This window comes from Spodoptera frugiperda, chromosome 29, assembly GCF_023101765.2.
Source record: "Spodoptera frugiperda isolate SF20-4 chromosome 29, AGI-APGP_CSIRO_Sfru_2.0, whole genome shotgun sequence".
Classification (NCBI taxonomy): domain Eukaryota; kingdom Metazoa; phylum Arthropoda; class Insecta; order Lepidoptera; family Noctuidae; genus Spodoptera; species Spodoptera frugiperda.
The window spans coordinates 4,797,737-4,820,124 of record NC_064240.1 but is presented as its reverse complement, the minus strand read 5'-3'; the positions used below and the strand labels follow the sequence as shown (position 1 = coordinate 4,820,124).

General features: G+C 39.7%; 1 protein-coding gene across 3 annotated transcripts in view; it reads left to right on the top strand.

Annotated features, from left to right (window-relative positions):
- LOC118268502 (sushi, von Willebrand factor type A, EGF and pentraxin domain-containing protein 1) overlaps positions 1-22,388 on the top strand; it is a 79,678-nt gene that overhangs the window by 55,747 nt on the left and 1,543 nt on the right. Inside the window, exons 4-35 of one of the 3 annotated variants that reach the window (XM_035583026.2) lie at positions 6,804-6,885; positions 6,969-7,282; positions 7,403-8,524; positions 8,603-8,782; positions 8,876-9,058; positions 9,193-9,477; positions 9,602-9,879; positions 9,969-10,402; positions 10,484-10,800; positions 10,889-11,070; positions 11,153-12,038; positions 12,116-12,609; positions 12,695-12,908; positions 13,001-13,471; positions 13,577-14,418; positions 14,529-15,412; positions 15,508-15,887; positions 15,980-16,145; positions 16,238-16,489; positions 16,571-17,112; positions 17,196-17,408; positions 17,494-17,649; positions 17,732-17,873; positions 18,156-18,227; positions 18,363-18,553; positions 18,631-18,804; positions 18,887-19,063; positions 19,184-19,345; positions 19,626-19,750; positions 20,065-20,215; positions 20,846-21,044; positions 21,490-21,806. In XM_035583026.2, coding sequence (XP_035438919.1) covers positions 6,804-6,885; positions 6,969-7,282; positions 7,403-8,524; positions 8,603-8,782; positions 8,876-9,058; positions 9,193-9,477; positions 9,602-9,879; positions 9,969-10,402; positions 10,484-10,800; positions 10,889-11,070; positions 11,153-12,038; positions 12,116-12,609; positions 12,695-12,908; positions 13,001-13,471; positions 13,577-14,418; positions 14,529-15,412; positions 15,508-15,887; positions 15,980-16,145; positions 16,238-16,489; positions 16,571-17,112; positions 17,196-17,408; positions 17,494-17,649; positions 17,732-17,873; positions 18,156-18,227; positions 18,363-18,553; positions 18,631-18,804; positions 18,887-19,063; positions 19,184-19,345; positions 19,626-19,750; positions 20,065-20,215; positions 20,846-21,044; positions 21,490-21,806 — 10,587 coding nt within the window. Of the gene's footprint in view, positions 1-6,803; positions 6,886-6,968; positions 7,283-7,402; positions 8,525-8,602; positions 8,783-8,875; positions 9,059-9,192; positions 9,478-9,601; positions 9,880-9,968; positions 10,403-10,483; positions 10,801-10,888; positions 11,071-11,152; positions 12,039-12,115; positions 12,610-12,694; positions 12,909-13,000; positions 13,472-13,576; positions 14,419-14,528; positions 15,413-15,507; positions 15,888-15,979; positions 16,146-16,237; positions 16,490-16,570; positions 17,113-17,195; positions 17,409-17,493; positions 17,650-17,731; positions 17,874-18,155; positions 18,228-18,362; positions 18,554-18,630; positions 18,805-18,886; positions 19,064-19,183; positions 19,346-19,625; positions 19,751-20,064; positions 20,216-20,845; positions 21,045-21,489; positions 21,816-22,388 lie in introns of all 3 variants that reach the window. The other 2 variants (XM_035583025.2, XM_035583027.2) reach the window with 2 other exon arrangements.

Sequence of the window (22,388 nt, the reverse complement as noted above, 5' to 3'; positions counted from 1 at the left end):
AAGACTTATGTCCAGTGAACTGACTGACGATACAGATGATCCCTTATGATGGTGATGGAACTATTGATAACGCACGAAACCAATAGAATTGTGAAGAAAATGTAGCTTTTTTGAGGGTGGAAAATCATCCAATATGACTTATTTCTCCTTTGATGAATCGAGAGGGAGTGTCAAACTCTTACTGACTAAAAACCACCCCGTTCCTTCTCTTGCTTTTCGAGCCGGAGTCCCGGTAACCCGTTAAGCACTCCGCAGAATTTAAATTCATTGAAATAAACCCTGATACAATGAACATAGAATACTTTTTTATCTAAATAGTAACATAAACTAAGGTAAATATTACTACGTTTATGAACAAATATTACAAGTCACAACTATGTGTCCGCAGTCGTGATGAAAATTGCGGTTTGTAAGACAAACAAAATGGTCTCTACGACCTTCAACTTAAGGCACATAAATACCAAGTACATTTACAGCAATACGTTAAATAAAACATTATGTTCCAAACACAAAACTTAATCATTGTCAATTCTATTGTTTATTAGACAAAATATTCAAGCAACAGCACGTCAAGTTACCCCAAATCATTGAGGTTTTTCAACGCATTTTCGACTTTATTACAAAAAGTTAAAGTTGGAAATGTATTAAACCTTCTATAGTATGTTTAGGAAAACATTTTCTGATGTCGTAAATACGATGACTTAAGCGACATGACCTTACTTCGTTCCGTGAACAATTTTATAAAATTATTTATTGTAAGTTACTTTGTAAAAAACGTTAACTTTGAATACTAATTTGTTCCTATACTCTTCATTGACATGATCAGGCTATGACAGTCCACTTCTGGACTATGGGCCACCTCTAGGAAAGAGGCTTTGCCATATAATCCATGCTTGACAGGCGAGTGAGTGAGGTTCAGCGCTATCAAAAAACACTACTGCCACGTCTCTGTTAAATAATAGGTTGTCGGTTCTAACAACACCCACGGAAAGAATTACATAAGTAGATTTAACTTAGACCAGTTAACTGCACAGTTGGGGCGGTGACTGGGCAACTGGCAGCCACACAACGTGTCGTTCGATTCCCACACGGAGCAACTTTATGTGATCCACAAATTGTTGTTTCGGGTCTGGGCGTCATGTGTTTGTGAACTTGTATATTTGTTCGCACCCACGACACAAAAAATCCTAGTATGGGGCAACGTTTTTAATAAAGAATAAACGGAAAAGAAAAGTTAATTTCCTCTCAATATTAAAGATTCATAGAAAACGCTATTCTATGTTTTCACAGATAAAGTTCGCTTAGTAAATCAGAAAGTTTAGAACTAAAAACATTGAGCCTTGAAACCTTAAATCAAAGTTCTTGTTGAAGATAAGAGAAATCGAAGCCTTATACGATATTCTCATTCTACCTGGATATTGGAAGACTTTATAACTTCGCAACTTAATAGAAGTTTTTTTAAGTAGGTAGAAGTTTATATAATATTATGCAGGATAGATTAAGTTTAAACGTTTTCTAGATTTCATATGTTTTCTTTAAGAAGATAATAGATGAAAGATAATGGAACATTTTAAATGGAACGAATTCTTATAAGTATCTATATATTTTCTCTGAAGCTATAATATACTTCACTTCAGGACTAAACTAACTTAAAGAATATCATTTGGCATATCTACCAGTTCCTTGTTTTTTTAAATTCAGAGTCTTAATTGACAATTAACATAAAACGTTCTTATTTTAATTTTTATCAGATCTTTATTATAGTTTTTTGTATCTAATAGAACAGACTGGCCGCCTCATAGTCATAACACTGGCCGAAAAACAATCAATTACTTACAACAAAACCAATTTTCCAAATTCGAAAAAGGAACTGTTCCACACATTTTTCTAACAATCAAAATGTCATACAGACACGATCATATCAACTTATCCCAATCTGTCAAATAGAATCTCAACCTTACACACTTGCGAATAAAGTTGACAATGTCTTAAATAAATACAAAGTGTCAGTCAACTTCAAGCATGGTCCAACAGCTATAAAGAGTATTCTAAACTTGGCACGCATCTTCACGACATTTGGAGCGGCAATATCTAGGTCACTTAGTTTGTAAACCAGCATGCACTTACTACTATGATTGTTCAATTACAACCTACGAGATTACTTAACTGTGAACTAATATGGATTTAATTTGAATGGCAAAGGAGAATTGTAATTAGTTGCAGTTGCGTATTTAGTTATTAGGGTTGCAAGTTCTTCGTTGTGATGGGAAACTAGAATATATTTGAGTTGTATTGTGTACCACAGAACCCTCGTATTCTTTCCGCGGATATCCAGAACCAGATTACTCAATTCTACTTCGCAGAAACAAAATTCTAGTTAAACGTTTTAAAATATCAAAGACCTATTTATTTACTCAGAGTCATTGGTCAATGAACGTTCGCAATAAATAGAATTGTAGTACGCAATCTGCGAAGTTTTTTCGTTCCTTCGTTGAATTAGAGTAAACCCCCAGATTACACATTTTACAGAAACAAAAAGTTAAACTAAAAAACAAAAGACTAATTTTCAAATTCACACACACGACACTCATTAACACGTACCAACATACATACACACACATATACACAGCTACATATGTCGTAAGTTAACAGAACACAAAATATCATTGATTGATTTTTTTTTCTAACGAGACAATATAGGCTTTGTCGTGGCACAGTCAAACCGGAGTCTAGCCTTGGAGGTTCACATTTATAATGAGTGAAAGGAGAACTTCATACCAACACACGACTACACACAGTTACACAGAACCAGTGTAAACTGACCGTCGAATGTATGAACAGATCATACAAAGCGGGATCTTGGTAAACTGGTTGTTAGTAGCTCAATGTGTGACCATGTACATAGTCAAGATATGACTCACTTAAGTTTTATCTAGGTACTAATATCGATATGCACCTTCAACTTAATATAACCTGTTTGTCTTGTTGTAAGTGGTCTGGTCAACAGGAATATTAACTAAAGAAATTACTCTTGAAATAACCATCATTAAAAACGCCTTGCTTAGTTGGGATTCTAGCAGAGTTCTAGTGCTTTGTGAAGCTAAATTAGGTTGTTGACTCGTCTCGCTATTAAATACATAAATGCTTTTCAAACTTAAACTCAAAATATTATTTGCATGTTAAGGTATTACAAAGGTCTTAACTTTCATACAAACCATAGCTAGTATCTACCTATACCTATGTATCATAAAAATAAACATTAACTGAGGATATATTTTGGTCACCATCGAAAAATATCCGAAAGGTCCCATACGCTTCAGTAGTTTAATCTGAAAATCGAAAAAAAAACATTTTGAAAATCGGTACACAATCGGCGGAGTAATCGATAAACAAATAAAAAATAACAAACACAAACATCCGAACATAATACCTCATCCTTTTTTGAAGTCGGTAAAATAAAAATACAAAACAGAAGCAATATCCAATAATAATCTCATTAAGTAAATAAATAAAACTATACTTTATAAACTTCATTGCGTACGATTGCATTCTTCCCACGAGCCACTCCAATTAGATTCTCGATAACAATATAAAAATCAACGCTACCGTTGCGAAAAATATTGCAACGTTTCTAAATGTATTTCAAGACAACAAACAATACCTATTGCTAATCTTCTTGTCTTGAATGGCGATAAACGAAGTTATGGTAATAAAGCAAGACTGAGTAGGCGTTTCTCGTCTATGTACTTAGGATGTAAATAGACTAGTAAGTCAATCTCCGGTGCAGAGGCATATCCGTGTATCCTTCAAAGGTTTCAGGTTCGCCTTGCTAAGAGCCACTCGACACAATTGATCGGCAGCGGCCGTGTCGGTGACCGGTCGACATTGCCTCCCGACTACTACAAGCCCTATTGACGCATATCTGTTTAGTTTGTTTACATCTTCATCTTAGAATAACTTTAGCTTTAATTATTATGTTTTTCGGGCTACTAGAAATACTAGAGTAAGTAGCAACGCGACAGTCGCGGCGTCGTGTGTCGCAGAATGCTGCTCATGAAAATGGGCCTCTAGTATTGCTTAAAACTAGTCGAGTTCCTCGTGAAATAACATAATAATAATTTAATTTAGTATGTCCCGCGAAAGTTATAATATTGACTTTAGCTTTGTCTTATAAAGTTGCTAAAAACGTCAAAAAGTACATAAATGATATTGAGTTGCCATATCAAAGTTATGTGTAACACATTCCAAACAACTAATTAAGTTTCATTAATTCTATCTTAAATGTTAAATCTATCGACACCTTCAATGTTTCATCGTCACAATTTCTTAATGAAATTCTTGAATACAAAACAAAATTACAAACAATGATGCAAGAATTAATGTTTGCGAACACGAAGATCCGCCATCAAGCCATTTTCTCTTAATTATTCGAACATTTTTTGCAATGTTAAAATGTCAATGGTTTCGTAACTCTACTCACATTACACACACGAACATACAAGTGTGTCTAAAGTCTAAAAGAAAGATAATAATGTGCGTAATCGATTAAAAACCAGCTTTCTCCAATGAGAAAGGTCTAAGTAGGCATGGACCGGGTTGATTGAAAGGCTCATATCTCGATATTCAACAGTTACAAAGCCCAGTCATCCGAGGCAGCAGACATGGGAAATGAATGCGATCCCCGATGGAACCCATTACCTAAGATATCCATCTACCTAACTTGTGGGAAAATGCATAGGTATAAGGAATAGTAACTGTAATACTTGTACTACACAAGAACAAGCATACAATGAGCAAATCGTTTTCCTAGTAAATGTTATATTGTCGCAAGTTTTCGATCTATTTTGGTACTTGAAGAAAAGTTGTAACTTAACTATTTTGTATACGAGCTCAGTTTCAACTTAATTAAGTACCAATTTAATATAGTTACAAGTTTTTCCCTTAGCTAAGGACAAAATTGACACTTGACTCCTGTTTTCAACAAATTCAAAGTTCAAAGTACCTTCTTATGTAACATTTAATAACGTTACTCTTAATATTGGGTAGATGCTGACTAGCTACAGAGAATACGTGATTGTGAAGATTTCCCGCGGCCGCAATAAGCTGCAAAATCAATGGAACCCATTCGCTTTGATCGTTCCTTCGCGCGTTAGGCTATTCAGTAAAACCCAGTGACTTGCTACTATGCGGGATAATTACGCCCAACGCATGTAACCATAATCTGTACGTAGGTAGGCGGGCGTGCTCTCGCGAATAGTTTCATGCGATATGAACAGTATTTGTGTCGCAACCAGACTAATGTCCAACTGGATCGTATGCCTTTCATTGTTACAATCTCTATATTATCTACTATATTACTATATTTAAATTTGTTATATGTTCAATTTAATCAATCAATATGTTCTATGGCTAGCCACTTAGCCAGAAAACTACTTCCTGTATGTTAAATTGCAAAATTGCACGGTCGTGTTTCTAGTTGCGATTCGTAAAAAAGGTGGTCCATAAAACGCTCAGTTTATGTTTACAGTTTTAGTTTAAAGCGTACAATATATTCGTACGGAGTCATTGCATTTCGCTGCAGTAACATAACTAGCTAAGTGGGTCAAACACATTGCATCGTGTTGCGGACGGTGGGCGGTGAAGCGTGCATACGCCGCGGTCTTCGCGATCACTCGTCAAACTCGCACGCTCTATTTATGCCTATTTACTTTTTTATCTCATACTTTGATGCGCGTTATCGAATAAATATCATAAGGATCTTTCTCCCAAGTTTTATTTTCCAAAGATTTTTTAAGGGGATATAGTTTAACTTTACGAAATGCTATATTGTTGCCGTTAGTTGAAGAACATGATAACAAGACATTGTTCTAGTTCGGAGACAGGAACTTAGATGATTAAAAGGATGAAGGAACTATGATATAGTTTCAAATAATAATGTAATATTTATACAACAATATGTAAGAAAACATTGCATATCCTTATACAAAATAATAGGCTTTCAAAACTTAAACTAAGCCATTATTCAATATAGTGGACATTAGGCAATTTATAGAAGATCTTTAGTACTCATCAACAAAGTGAGATTCAATAACATAAGAATCTTGTTCAATTAAATACTTCAAAGAGATACCCCTACCTGAATTCTACTTAGGTAGTTAATTGTATAAAGCAGAAACAGAACTCGGCTAAATAAAAATAGCCGGCTCTCTGTACTCCTTTTCTAATAAAATATCTCAAAAATGTATAACAAATGCTTCGCTAAGAATCGTTCCGTAAATTATTAATTCTATAATTTACGAGTTTCATAGCCTAGTTAAGCACACCTGTTGAATTGCTAATTCCGAACCAGTAATCGCTTTCGGCTAATTCAACTTCACAATCAGGACGCATTAAACTTTTGCTTGAGGAAACAATTATTGCGATCCGTCGCCGAGCTCTCGACTTCGCCGTTCACGATCCTCGACCCGACCAAATAACTGTGCGGTTACTTTATTAGTTAACGCAAATTTTACGTGAAATTGTTCCCGGCTTTCAAATAGTTTAGGTACATAAAGGCTCGCAATGTACACACAATTTTGTATATCTTATAACGAAATGAATGGCTTTCACCAAAAGCCCTTTGAAAGGAGAAAGCCTGCGCCTTCTACCGGGCCACGTTTACACATAATTTCTAATCTTTTATGTATTGTGGTCTGTACATAAATGTTCGCTAAGTAATTTGTAGAGTCAACATATTTCTTAGCAAATACTTACGTGATTCGAATTGTGTCCGTTATTAACACGATCTTTCTTTTTGTTTCCAGGATGGGAGTTGAAAGGCTTACATTGTTACAAATTCTTCAACATCAGGCATTCATGGGAGAAAGCGGCAGAACTATGTCGAAGGTAATTAATCAAATACAAGATTAACAGGTTTTCTATTTATCAATAAACTTTGAGTTGCGTTCTAAAGAGGAGTGTATTTTCAGGTACGGCAGCGAGCTCATGGTTGTAGATAGCTATTCAGAAAACAACATGACTGCCAGCATGGTGCCAGCCAGTCCCAGTAACAACCACTACTGGCTCGGACTCGCGACGGTCGACGATTTAAGAACGAACACACTCGAATCAGCTGCTGGTGCTCTGGTATCGCAGTACGCAGGTTTCTGGGACCTACGACAGCCAAACCCCAAGGAAGGAGAATGTGTCGACGTCCACGTCACATCCGACAGCCAGTCGTGGGAATTGACGACCTGCGAAACTCTGCTTCCATTCATGTGCCGCGCTACTGCCTGCCCTACCGGTAAGTAACCATCAACTCTCAATTGTTTGTCAATCAACTTTGCATGCTCAATTACAAAGAGTAGTCATACAATGTTAAGGTTACAAAAAACAATACTCACGCAATTTAATTTTGTTTTAGGAACCTTCCATTGTTCTAATGGAAAATGCATAAACGCAGCCTTCAAATGCGACAAGCAAGACGATTGTGGTGATGCTTCCGACGAAATGGACTGTGCTTCCGACTGTCACTTCTACATGGCCAGCAGCGGAGATGTAGTCGAGAGTCCCAACTATCCACACAAATATCCTCCCTTCAGTGAATGCAAATGGACTCTCGAAGGGCCACAGGGTCAAAATATCGTTCTACAGTTCCAAGATTTTGAAACTGAAAAGTCTTTCGACACTGTTCAAATTCTGGTAGGCGGCAGAACCGAAGATAAATCTGTTAACTTAGCGACACTTTCCGGCAAACAAGATTTATCTAACAAAATTTTCGTATCCGCATCGAACTTTATGATAATTAAATTCAGTACAGATGGGTCAGTAGAAAGGAAAGGTTTCCGTGCTGCTTGGAAAACTGAATCTTCTAATTGCGGTGGCATGCTTAGAGCGACACCTCAGGGTCAAGTACTAACATCGCCTGGTTATCCAAACGGTTACCCTGGTGGCTTAGAATGTGTATACGTCATCGAAGCTCAACCAGGTAGAATAGTCTCATTAGAGGTTGAAGATTTAGAACTGGGTATGAACCGCGATTACATCGTTATCAAGGACGGCAACACTCCATCTAGCCCCGTCTTAGCAAGGTTGACTGGACCAGGCGAAGAAAATCAAAAGGTCGTTATATCGACAACAAACCATCTGTACATGTACTTCCGAACGAGTCTTGGTGATTCTAAAAAAGGATTCAACATGAGATACTCTCAAGGCTGCAGAGCAACTATCATAGCAGCAAATGGTACTGTTACATCGCCCGCTTACGGTCTTTCACGTTACCCGAATAACCAAGAATGTTTATATAGAATAAAGAACCCTAACGGTGGCCCACTGTCGTTGAAATTCGACGAATTTAGCATTCATCCATCTGACATAGTGCAAGTTTTTGACGGAGCTAGCACAAGTGGTTTAAGATTACATTCCGACAATGGATTCGTCGTAAAACCAAGAATAACACTGACTGCTTCCAGTGGCGAAATGTTGATACGATTTATGTCTGATGCTTTGCATAATGGAATAGGTTGGAAGGCGACGTTCTCGGCAGGTAAGCTATTCACGCTGCGATGGAAACAAACGTTGAACAAATAGACGTGTACTTATTTTATTTCATTTTATTTTTCAGATTGCCCCACTCTTAAATCCGGTCTTGGTGCTTTAGCGTCAAACAGAGATACCGCCTTTGGTACAGTTATAACATTCTCATGTCCGATTGGACAAGAATTCGCCACAGGGAAATCTCGTATCACAACAAAATGTTTAGACGGAGGAAAATGGTCAACTACTTACATTCCTAGCTGTCAAGGCAAGTAACAAACGAGGACTTGTGGCGTTGTGTAATGCAATATCGCTTTAAGTTATATAAAGATGCTTATGTGATTTTATTGTTACTTTACAGAGGTGTACTGTGGTCCAGTCCCACAAATCGATAATGGATTTTCAATTGGCTCTACAAACGTGACTTATCGAGGTGTTGCAACTTACCAATGTTACGCTGGATTTGCTTTCCCAACTGGACAACCTATTGAAAGAATCTCGTGCTTATCTGATGGACGATGGGAGAGAACACCAACTTGTTTGGGTGAGTCAACAAAAAAGTATTTTAATTTAACTATCTACTAATGATTTTCTTATCAACATGTAAAACCATGCTATATTAAAAATTCTTCAACACTTATACGAAACACCATATAATTTTTCTTTATTTTTCCACAGCATCACAATGTGTAGCCTTGCCGGATGTTCCTCACGCCAACGTAACGATCTTGAATGGCGGAGGTCGCAGCTACGGTACGATTGTTCGCTACGAGTGTGAACCCGGCTACGTAAGGTCTGGACAGCCAGTGCTATTGTGTATGAGTAACGGAACATGGTCAGGAGATGTGCCCACTTGTTCCAAGGCACTGTGCCCCAAGTTCCCTGAAATTAAGAACGGATTCATTGTCGACCAAACCAGGATTTACATGTTTGGTGATGAAGCGCGTGTTCAATGCTTCAAAGGTACGTAACTAAAGAAATTTTGATTAATAAAATATCCAATTCCACCGCATATTAACAGGCAGAAAATACTGATACTTATCTTTGTTTTGAAGTCTTGTTAAAATTAAATATTTTTGTCTTTCAGGATACAAACTGAATGGTCCTAGCGTACTCAGATGTGGACCGAACCAAGAATTTGATAACCCTCCAACTTGTGAAGACATCAACGAATGTATCAGCAGCCAATGTGACTCAGCGTCAACTGAATGTAAAAACAGCCAGGGTGGTTTCTTCTGCCCCTGCAAACCTGGTTTCACACCAAACTTGGACTGCAGACCTGTTGGCGATTTAGGACTGATTAATGGAGCAATTCCTGATGAGTCTATCACCACTTCCACCCCAGAACCTGGATATGCTAAAGGAGTTAGTATTTAAATAAGAAACCTATTAAATTTTTCCGTCTCACATTTATTTGTTTACCTAATATTAATCTTAATTATTTCACTTTCCAGATGGTACGTTTACTAGGCAACGGTGGTGGATGGTGTGGTAACAACCTAGAAGCTGGAGCCAACTGGATCCTTATTGACTTGAGAGCACCAACAATCATCCGTGGATTCAGGACCATGAGCGTTATGCGCGCCGACGGCAACATTGCATTCACTTCTGCAATCAGGATTCAGTACACCAACGATTTGACCGATGTCTTCAAAGACTACACCAACCCTGATGGCACTGCTGTAGAGTTCCGTATTCTTGAGCCTACTTTATCTGTCCTTAACCTGCCGGTACCTATTGAGGCCCAGTATATCAAGTTCAAAATCCAAGACTACGTTGGTGCACCATGTTTGAAGATTGAGATCATGGGATGCGCTAGATTAGACTGTACTGACATCAACGAGTGTAGCGAAAACAATGGAGGATGTGACCAGAAATGTATCAACACGTAAGTATTGCTTCATTCACTTCAAACTGTAGTTTAATTTATATTTAAATATGTGACTAACATTCCTCTTTTCCTGTTCAGACCTGGAAACTTCTCATGCGCCTGCAACATCGGTTACGAACTCTACTCCGCCAACGGTACAGCTGGTTACACCATTGAAAAATCAGAAACTGGTGAGAGAGACGGTGACACCTACCAAAGGAACAAATCTTGCGTACCAGTCATGTGTCCACCTCTTAGCTCACCAGAAAACGGAAAGTTGCTGTCCACAAAGGATGCTTACCACTTTGGCGATATTGTCCAATTCCAATGTGATTTTGGATTTGTAATGTCTGGATTCTCTTCACTTCTTTGTACCTCTAGTGGAACCTGGAACGGAACTGCACCTGAATGTCAATGTAAGTAAAACATTTAAAGAACTTAACAAAATTACTATTTACTTTAATTGATGAAACATCTTTATTCAATCTAAATTATTTTCCGCAGATGCCCGTTGTGTGACATTGTCGGATGACAAAAATGATGGACTTAAGGTGATTAGAGATGATCCTGACAGCGTACTGGTTCCATACAGGGATAACGTTACAATTACATGCACATCACCTGGCAGACAACTAAGGAACACTGTCACATCTTCATTCAGACAGTGCGTGTATGACCCTAAACCTGTAAGTTTTATACGTTTACTTAATGATCATGTCTGTTCATATCTATTAGTTCAAAATACTAAATCAATTATTAATTTTCCAGGGCCTACCCGATTACTGGTTCTCTGGAGCTCAACCACAATGCCCAAGACAAGACTGCGGTATTCCAATGCCTACACCAGGAGCTGAATATGGCCAGTACCTTGACACCAAGTATCAGAGTTCCTTCTTCTTTGGATGCCAGAACACCTTCAAACTTGCTGGACAAACAAGCAAACACGACAATGTAGTCAGATGTCAAGCTAATGGTATTTGGGACTTCGGAGATTTGAGATGTGAAGGACCAGTTTGCGAAGACCCAGGCAGACCTGCCGATGGTTACCAAATTGCAAGAAGCTACGAACAGGGCTCTGAAGTTCTGTTCGGTTGTTCAAGACCAGGCTACATTTTGATTAACCCGAGACCTATCACCTGTATCCGTGAACCTGAATGCAAGGTCATCAGGCCTCTTGGTCTGGCATCTGGAAGAATTCCTGACTCTGCTATCAACGCAACATCAGAAAGGCCTAACTACGAAGCTAGAAACATCAGGCTTAATTCAGTGACCGGTTGGTGTGGCAAACAAGAAGCTTTCACATACGTAAGCGTTGACTTAGGCAAAGTATACAGAGTGAAGGCTATCCTGGTGAAGGGTGTCGTCACATCTGACATTGTAGGCAGACCAACAGAAATCAGATTCTTCTACAAACAAGCTGAAAATGAGAACTACGTCGTCTACTTCCCTAACTTCAACTTAACCATGAGAGATCCTGGAAACTACGGTGAACTGGCTATGATTACCTTGCCCAAGTTTGTTCAAGCTAGATTCGTTATTTTGGGTATCGTCAGCTTCATGGATAACGCTTGTCTGAAATTCGAGTTGATGGGTTGTGATGAGCCTGCTGTAGATCCTCTGTTGGGTTACGATTACGGATACTCTCCTTGTGTTGGTAAGTATCAATACTTTATTTTTACAATAACATTGATGTCTAAAAACCATGACACTAAAATATTATGTTTATTTCAGACAACGAGCCACCAGTTTTCCAGAACTGCCCGCAACAACCTATTGTGGTACAAACTGACGTCAACGGTGGTCTGTTACCAGTCAACTTTACTGAGCCTACAGCAACCGACAACTCTGGTGCTATTGCTAGATTAGAAGTAACACCTCAGCACTTCAGAACTCCTATCCAAGTATTCCACAATATGGTGGTACGATACGTAGCCTTCGACTTTGACGGAAACGTTGCTATTTGTGAGGTCAACATCACAGTCCCTGATTACACTCCTCCCAAACTCAGCTGCCCACAGAGCTACGTTATAGAATTAGTTGACAGACAAGACAGTTACGCTGTCAATTTCAATGAAACCAGGAGAAGAATAAACGCAACAGATGCTTCCGGCGAAGTTTTCCTTAAATTCATCCCGGAAAGAGCTGTCATCCCCATACGCGGCTATGAAAATGTAACGGTTATCGCCTCCGACAAATACGGAAACAGAGCTCAGTGCAATTTCCAAGTAAGAATTATTGTTACTATAAAAATATATTGCATGCATGTAAATCTAGAAAGGATTTTGTTTAATTTTTTTTTTGTCATTTTAGGTATCTGTCCAAGCCACTCCTTGTGTAGACTGGGAACTTATGCCGCCTGCACATGGTGCTATGAACTGTCTACCGGGAGACAGAGGAATCCAATGTATTGCCACATGTAGCCCTGGCTTCAGATTTACCGATGGGGAACCAGTTAAGACGTTTGTTTGCGAAAACAAACGCCAATGGATGCCCACATCAGTGGTACCCGACTGTGTTTCTGAAAGTGAGTATTGATTATTTAAAAAAACAAGATCACAGAATAATTAGAATATAAACAAAATTCTAAAACTAAAACCTGTATTGTATTTGTTATAGATACACAACAAGCTGCCTATCACGTCGTTTCTACTGTTCAATACCGCGCTCTCGGGGCTGTTTCCAATGCCTGCTTACCGAAATACAAGGACTTGGTTGCTCAATACGACAATGTTCTAAACGACAGACTAACGCAACGTTGTTCAGCCGTCAACGTAAATATTAACGTAACATTCGTCAATGTGATCCCAACGCTACTCGACGAAAATGTTGTGAAAATGGACTTCGTATTGGCGATTATTCCCGCTGTTCGACAAACTCAGCTCTACGACCTTTGTGGTTCGACTTTGAACCTTATATTTGATTTATCCGTGCCATACGCCAGCGCTCTTATTGAACCGGTACTGAATGTATCGTCTATTGGCAACCAATGTCCGCCATTGAGAGCGATCAGAAGTTCCATTACTAAAGGATTCACCTGTAGCGTCGGCGAAGTATTGAATATGGACACAAATGACGTTCCAAGATGCTGTAAGTGATCAATTTCTGTTCCACATCTCGATTATTGTCATTATATTATTTTGTAAATAGAAACAATTATATGAGTAAAAACTCATTGTTTTTCTTATGTTTCAGTACATTGCCCGGCTGGAACTTTCGCAGAAGAGAAACAAAAGACCTGTACAATGTGTCCCCGAGGATTCTTCCAAAACCAAGCTCGTCAAGGATCATGTCTTAAGTGTCCTCAAGGAACATTCACAAGGGAAGAAGGTTCCAAAGACATTAATGACTGTATCCCTGTTTGTGGATATGGTACATACTCACCAACTGGATTGGTTCCTTGCTTGGAGTGTCCTAGAAACAGCTACACTGGGGAACCTCCACTCGGAGGATTTAAGGACTGTCAAGCTTGTCCAGTGAACACCTACACTTACCAACCCGCTGCTCCTGGCAGAGATAAGTGCAGAGCTAAGTGTGCCGCAGGAACTTACTCCCCAACTGGATTAGCTCCTTGCTCTCAGTGTCCACGAAACTTCTACCAAAACCTTGTTGGACAAACCTTGTGTATGGAATGCCCGACCAACATGAAGACTGTAGGAACTGGCGCAACAGGTTTAGAAGAATGTCTACCGGTAGAATGCTCGAATAGCGCATGTCAACATGGTGGATTATGTGTACCTAAAGGACATGGAGTGCAATGTTACTGTCCCGCTGGATTCTCAGGACGCAGATGTGAAATTGACATCGACGAGTGCGCAAGCCAACCTTGTTACAACGGCGGTACATGTACCGACCTGCCACAAGGATACCGCTGCTCATGTCCTACAGGATATGGAGGTATCAACTGTCAAGAAGAAAGGTCTGAGTGCAGAAATGACACCTGCCCTGAGAGAGCTATGTGCAAAGATGAACCTGGGTTCAATAACTACACTTGTTTATGTAGATCAGGATACACAGGCGTTGATTGTGACATCACGGTACGTATTTCCATTTATTTCGACTTGCTTGTTGACCTACTCGTAAATAAATAATATTATGCTTTAAAGTAACATACCTATTTTATTTAATTACATTTAATATTTTGCAGATTGATCCTTGTTCGGCTAACGGAAACCCTTGTACAAACGGTGCCAGTTGTATTGCACTTCAACAAGGCAGATTCAAGTGCGAATGCCTGCCAGGTTGGGAGGGCCAACTTTGCGAAATCAACACCGACGACTGTATTGAAAAGCCATGTCTCCTCGGCGCTCCTTGTACAGACTTGGTTAATGACTTTAGTTGCGGTTGCCCTCCAGGCTTTACAGGCAAACGCTGCCAAGAGAAAATAGATCTGTGCTCAAATGAACCTTGCAAACATGGAATATGTGTTGACAAACTCTTCGTCCATCAATGTATTTGCGACCCAGGTTGGACTGGCCCTTCGTGCGACATCAACATAAACGAATGTGTTATTTCACCTTGTGAGAATGGAGGACAATGTATCGATGGAATTGATGACTTCAACTGTATTTGCGAAGCTGGTTACACAGGCAAGAGGTGCCAACACACTATCGATGATTGCGCGTCCAACCCATGCCAAAATGGTGCATCGTGCGTCGATCAAATTGACGGATTTATTTGCAAATGCCGTCCAGGATACATTGGACTTCAATGTGAAACAGCTATTGATGAATGCCTTAATGAACCTTGCAATGCCGTGGGTACTGAAAAGTGTATTGACCTCGATAACAAATACCAATGTGTCTGTCGTGAAGGATTCACGGGAGAGACATGTGAAACGAACATTGATGACTGTGCTTCGGACCCATGTTTCAACGGTGGATCATGCAAAGACGATATTGGTGACTTCAAGTGTGCTTGCCTACCGGGATGGACTGGAAAACGTTGCGAGAAAGACATTGGCAACTGTGTGAACATGCCTTGTCAGAACCATGCAAGATGTATTGATCTCTTCCAAGACTTCTTCTGCGTGTAAGTATTTAAAACTAAATAACTTTACTTCCTCGTTAAAAATAACAAAAAAAAATTAATATACTATAATACAAATCTTTCACTCGATATTTCAGATGCCCAAGTGGTACAGATGGCAAACAATGTGAAACTGCTCCTGAAAGATGTATCGGTAGCCCTTGCATGCACGGTGGAAAATGCCAAGACTTCGGTTCTGGGCTCAACTGCACGTGCTCTCTAGACTACACTGGAATTGGTTGCCAATATGAGTTCGACGCGTGTGAAGCTGGTCTCTGTCAGAACGGTGCTACTTGCGTCGACGAAGGTGAAGGTTACAGCTGCATTTGCGCACCAGGCTTCCAAGGAAAGAACTGTGATGAAGACATCGTAGACTGCAAGGAGAACTCTTGCCCGCCATCAGCTACCTGCATCGATTTACCAGGCCGATTCTACTGCCAATGTCCATTCAATCTTACTGGTGACGATTGCAGAAAAAGTAAGTTTTTCTTCTTAAACCATAATTTTAATTAATAAGAATTCGCTTTGTTACGTGCATTAAACTAAGTCCTATGTTCATTTTTATTCCAGCAATAAGTGTAGATTACGACCTCTACTTCAGCGACCCAATGCGTTCAAGTGCGGCTCAAGTGGTGCCATTCGATACAGGATCGACTGATAGTCTGACAATAGCGATGTGGGTCCAATACACACAACAAGATGAAGGCGGAGTATTCTTTACAGCTTACAGCGTTAGGTGGGTATTATAAACATTAAACAATTGGGTATACAATTACAACTGCTATTTAAAGTTCTCGCTAAATTAATTATATAACATTCCATTTTCAGCAACTCCCACATTGCTCTGAATAGAAAACAAATAATTCAAGCTCACTCAAATGGCGTCCAAGTTTCTCTATTCCCGGAACTTCAAGATGTTTACCTAAGCTTTGGCGAATTCGCAACTGTAAATGACGGACAGTGGCACCACGTTGCTTTAGTCTGGGACGGTAGCAATGGCGGTGAACTAACACTTATCACTGAAGGTTTAATCGCTAGCAAGATTGAAGGTTACGGCAGCGGACGAACACTACCACAATAGTAAGTTTCATCAAAAACTTTGAGAGCTGTATTTGTACGAAGTTTGTAATTAACTGTTCTAACAATTTATTTTACTTTCAGTGTTTGGGTAACACTCGGCAAGCCTCAATCGGACAACCCTAAGGCTTACACTGAAGCTGGATTCCAAGGTCATCTGACTAAAGTGCAAATATGGAACCGTGCTCTTGACGTCACAAATGAAATCCAGAAACAGGTTCGTGACTGCAGAACTGAGCCAGTCCTGTACAGCGGCCTGGGTCTCACTTGGGCTGGTTATGACGACTTACTAGGAGGAGTTGAAAGAATAGTGCCATCTCACTGCGGTCAAAGAGTGTGTCCCAACGGTTACACTGGTTCTAAATGCCAACAATTGCAAGTCGACAAGGAACCGCCAAGGATTGAGCGTTGCCCTGGAGATCTCTGGGTGATTGCGAAGAACGGATCTTCAATTGTGAACTGGGATGTTCCTGTGTTCAGCGACAATGTTGGAGTCGCCAAGGTGGTGGAAAAATCTGGTCACCGACCTGGACAGAACTTGGCCTGGGGAGCGTATGACATTGCTTACATTGCGTATGATGCTGCTGGCAACGCAGCTACTTGCACTTTCAAGGTTACTGTGTTGGGTAAGTTATTCAAGGTTCCCGATGTTTTGAATCACGAAACTGCGTTCCTTAAAGTAATACTAATATTTTAATTGTCATTCTAGCTGAATTCTGTCCACCTCTACCTGACCCACTCGGTGGTTACCAATCATGCCGCGACTGGGGTGCCGGTGGTCAATTCAAGGTGTGCGAGATTGCTTGCCGCGACGGCTTAAGGTTCTCCCAACCCGTACCACCGTTCTACACTTGTGGCGCTGAAGGATTCTGGAGACCAACTGCTGATCCTACTCTACCATTGGTTTATCCTGCTTGCTCACGTAAGATGATTGATTAATTTATTCTTTTGTACTTGCTCTCATTAATTTTTTTCTGGTTTTATTAATTCGTGTTATGTTTATACAGCGGCCTCACCAGCTCAGCGTGTGTTCAAGATATCAATGTTGTTCCCAAGCTCTGTACTTTGCAATGATGCTGGTCAAGGTGTACTCCGGCAGAAGGTCCGAAGCGCTATCAACCAGCTCAACAGAGACTGGAACTTCTGTTCATACGCTGTCGACGGTATGTATAATGAGAAAAATCCTTGCATTTTGTAAAGTCAGTTTAAGGTCTTGAAGTAATTAACGATCGATGTACTACGCAGGAACACGAGAGTGCAAAGAACTGGACATCAATGTGAAGTGCGACCACCGCGCTAACTCCAGACAAACGAGACAAGTATCCACCCCTCCCGCCGTAGCTGCCGAAGATACCTATGTACTGGATGCTATCATCCCCGTCGAAGAGTAAGTTCAACTTCACCTTGCCTTAGAGTAATCCTTCATACGTAAAGTAGGAGTCGAACAATACGGTGTCGGCGTAGATACACAATATGCAAAACTTATAATGTAAAAACTCATATCTGTAGTGCACATAGCATGTGTTTATATAACACAGTACAGTAAGGCAGCACTTTGGTATCGTAGCAAAAATTTTAAAAATTCTTGAAAACTGATGCACTATTAGGCTTTTACCAAGAAGCATGTTGTTTCTTCTATCACAATTGCATGTATTTTTATGGCACTTAGGACACGAAGCAGTAGGGAGGGTCGACAGGTTGGCGATACATACAACGTTGAAATCTCTTTCCCGTCTGTCAAGTAAGTTGTTTGCATGCTTTGTAGTAACACTAGCACTTGTTGTAACATAAAGGTATAATGAAATAATGGTTTGTTGAAATAATAATACTATACACCTGGTCATGTAATCTAATTCGCAATTATTAAACCTCACAGCGATCCAGTTATCCACAATGGTAACAACGAACGCTCCACTGTACAACGCTTATTGGAGAAACTGATTCTCGAAGACGAACAATTCGACGTGAGGAACATTCTTCCCAACACCGTGCCCGATCCAGCTAGCTTGAGTCTGGTTTCCGACTATGCCTGCCCCACTGGACAAGTTGTCATGGCTCCTGATTGTGGTAACTATAATTTTCATTCACTCAACCTTTTTTGAAAATCGTAGAACAGTTCTCTAATGTCTATTTTCTATTTACAGTGGCTTGTGCGGTTGGTACATTCTTGGACGCTGCCAGCGATACTTGCAAGCCTTGCCCACAGGGCACTTACCAATCTGAAGCAGGACAAGTACAATGTACCGCCTGCCCGGCTATCGCAGGACAACCTGGTGTCACACAATCGACCGGAGCCCGCAGCGCTGCTGACTGCAAAGGTATATAAACAGCCATTTTGAAACTAAAGACCAATTTCTTTACTTTTGTTCCTGGTTATAATATTCGACTTTTGGTTTCCAGAACGGTGTGCTGCTGGTAAATACTACGACTTTGAAGCTGACCTCTGCCGTCCTTGCGGCCACGGTTCCTACCAACCACGTGAAGGTGCCTTCTCTTGCATGGCTTGCCCTAGAGGACAAACTACTCGAGCCACAGAAGCCGTATCGGCTGCCGAATGCAGAGACGATTGCCCATCAGGTAAATGAAAGAAGATATTTGAAATGGAATAGACAGATTAGATTAAACTAGTTGTTGTTTGGCCACAACTGATGTATATTATACCTATACAGTAATAAAATGTGAATAATAATGTTTTAGGTGAACAACTGAGCAGTGACGGTGGCTGCGAACCTTGCCCACGAGGAACATGGCGTGCTAATGGATCAGGAGCAGCATGCGCTCCTTGCCCACCAGGAACCACTACCCCACAATCTGGAGCATCATCAGCCGACCAATGCTCTCTCCCCGTCTGCCGACCTGGTAATAACACCTAACAAAACTCCGATACAAATAAATTCTCGCCTCTAAATTTTCTCACAGAAGCATTTATAAAATTACTAGATGACTTTGAAACAATCCATCGAAATGTTAAATACTTTGACAACGGAATTTTGATCTTCTGAACTCGAAGAATCCGCGCTAATCCGATTTCTATTGTTGAATATTGTAGTTGAGAATTCTGAGCATTCGTTATACCTACCTAATCGAATATTTGTCAGTGATAAATGTATTCATGAAATATTATCTTTTTATTTTCTAGGCTCATACCTCAACGTCACATTGAACACATGTGTACAGTGCAGAAAGGGAACCTATCAATCAGAGGCTCAGCAGACAGTCTGTATTCCATGTCCGATCAACACAAGCACTAGAGGCCCCGGCGCTGTAAGTAAACATACTTAGCCTTAATAACGTCCTAAATATACCTCAAGTGGATTCTTTATCATCTTCAAAACGACGATGACAATAAAAATGAAAGCTCTTCTGAGAGAAAACTCATGATCAAAGTACCTACGAGTCAAATGGCTCAACTTAGGGGTTAAATTGCGGAAGGTTGGCGGTTTAGGCCGTTTGCAGAAAAAATATTCAGGAAAATATTTACTGGCTGACAAAACTTTTCTTTTATGCTCGTTAACTTCATAATCATTTATTATTTCCTGCTGTATGTGATATAATAAATAAACCATTTAATTTTACAGACTTCGGAATCAGAATGCACGAACCCATGTGAGATGAGTGGCCCAGAGATGCACTGTGACGTTAACGCATATTGTCTACTGATACCCGAGACGAGCGAATTCAAATGCCAATGCAAACCTGGCTTCAACGGCACTGGAAAAGTCTGTATAGGTAAGCGAGACTTGATTCAAGAAGCCAAACTAGTAATCTCAATTCTTCAAAGTTTTTAAAAGAAATTTGCCTTGAAAATTAAGCTTCTATTGATGAAACCTCATTCGAAACTTTGATGCTTGTATAATGGAGACTGAAATTTTTGTACGACAGCTAATTTGTATTCATCGTAGAAAGTATTCAGCTGAATTGCCCAAAATTTCTTATACTTCTCGTCTCTGTGAATATTGGAATTGATTCCGAAATCAATTCTAAGAGAATGTTGACAGCCTTTTGATTTATGTGGTAAAGTATTTTATGAAACTGTTGGTAGGAGATTCGACACAAATACTTATATTGAACTGTAATCCGCTTTATAGAATTACTAACACAAATAGTAAGGTATTTCTTTCATAGTCTTGTATTTCAGTAAAATGTAAGACATACGCGTACTGCCGCAGTTCCATTACTTTTTTGTATTCCATGGTTCAAATGAACAAAGTTCTAATTTTAAAACACGCTGAATTTCTTAACAAAAGATATGATAGTATGAGACGAACTCTATTAACAAACAAATCCCCTGTAAAAGCCATAATCCCCATGCTTGGCAGTCAGCTTGGCATTAGATACTAAAAAGCCTATTATTTCCAGATGTATGTCAAGACTTCTGTGACAACGGTGGAGAGTGCGTGAAGGACGCTCGAGGTGAACCTTCGTGCCGCTGCACTGGATCGTTCACCGGCCGCCACTGCAGAGAGAAGAGCGAGTTCGCGTATATCGCCAGCGGCGTCGCGGGAGGAGTCATCTTTATTATATTCTTAGTACTGCTTGTATGGATGATTTGTGCGAGGTAAGTCTTATGAGAAATTCTATTCTATTAGGTTGGTACCTAGTTGGTATTAACAAAATATTTAATAATATAGAATAAGTAACGTACATGTCTTAAATAGGTCTACCTTTCTTTATGAACATTTTATAATCTAAATCTTTCTTTATGAATATTGCAATTCCTTATTAGAAGACAATTATTTCATTTCTCCAGTTGAAGACTTATGGGTAGGTTCATGTCTGACGTAAAATACGTTAAGCGTATCATCGGTTGAGTGTGAACGGTCAACTGTTTTTCTATGCATTTGTCTGTGCTGGCGTTACGCGACCGATAATACGTGACGCATGTTCCGTCAGATATGAACCCACCCTAAGAAATTTACTCTTCTATAGTCTACATTTTCCTGAGTAACTATTCATCCATTGATTTCCAAAGAAATAAAACTAAACCTCAACATCCCTTACAGATCAACAAAGAAGAAGGAACCAAAGAAGACATTAACACCAGCTATCGACCAAAATGGCTCCCAAGTGAACTTCTACTACGGAGCGCACACACCGTACGCGGAGTCCATAGCTCCATCACATCACTCCACGTACGCACACTACTATGACGACGAAGAAGACGGCTGGGAGATGCCAAACTTCTACAACGAGACTTACATGAAGGAAAGTCTCCATAATGGGATGAACGGCAAAATGAACAGCTTAGCCCGATCCAACGCCAGTATATACGGGACCAAGGAGGATCTCTATGACAGACTAAAGAGGCACGCGTACCCGGGTAAGAAAGGTCAGTATGTTTGTAGCACTTAGATTAGTGCGCACATTTTGTTTTAAGAGAATGCAGCTTCTGCACGTTTCGCTTTGTAGATTACGCTTTGCTGTTTTGTTGTAGAACGTAGTTAGTTCACACTGAACACACCTGGAGGGCCTACTCTAATTCAACGAAAAACGAAGTTCCGGACGAAACTTCGCGGATTGTATACTACAATTCTAATTATTGCGTACGTTCGTGAACAAAAATGAACGAATGAAATGATAAATAAATAATTTTTGATATGAAATTAAAAATAAAACGATATTTCAAGTAATTCTACTAGTAAATCAATAAAACCTATGGCCAAAGGTTACGAAACTTCGGATTCGAGAAACAGAGTAGGCCCCTTATGCACCAGGCATGAAGAAGTTTTCCGTCAAAATCTAAGTCGTACTCGGAGACATTTAACAATTACTTAAACTATTCCTTGGTAACGATTTTGTATTGAAAACAATTGCTAAAGACTGGGTTAAGTAACCATTAAATGACTCTGAGTACGGTAGTTAGAATGTGAAGCTTCCATGAAATCGATCCATTAAATCATAA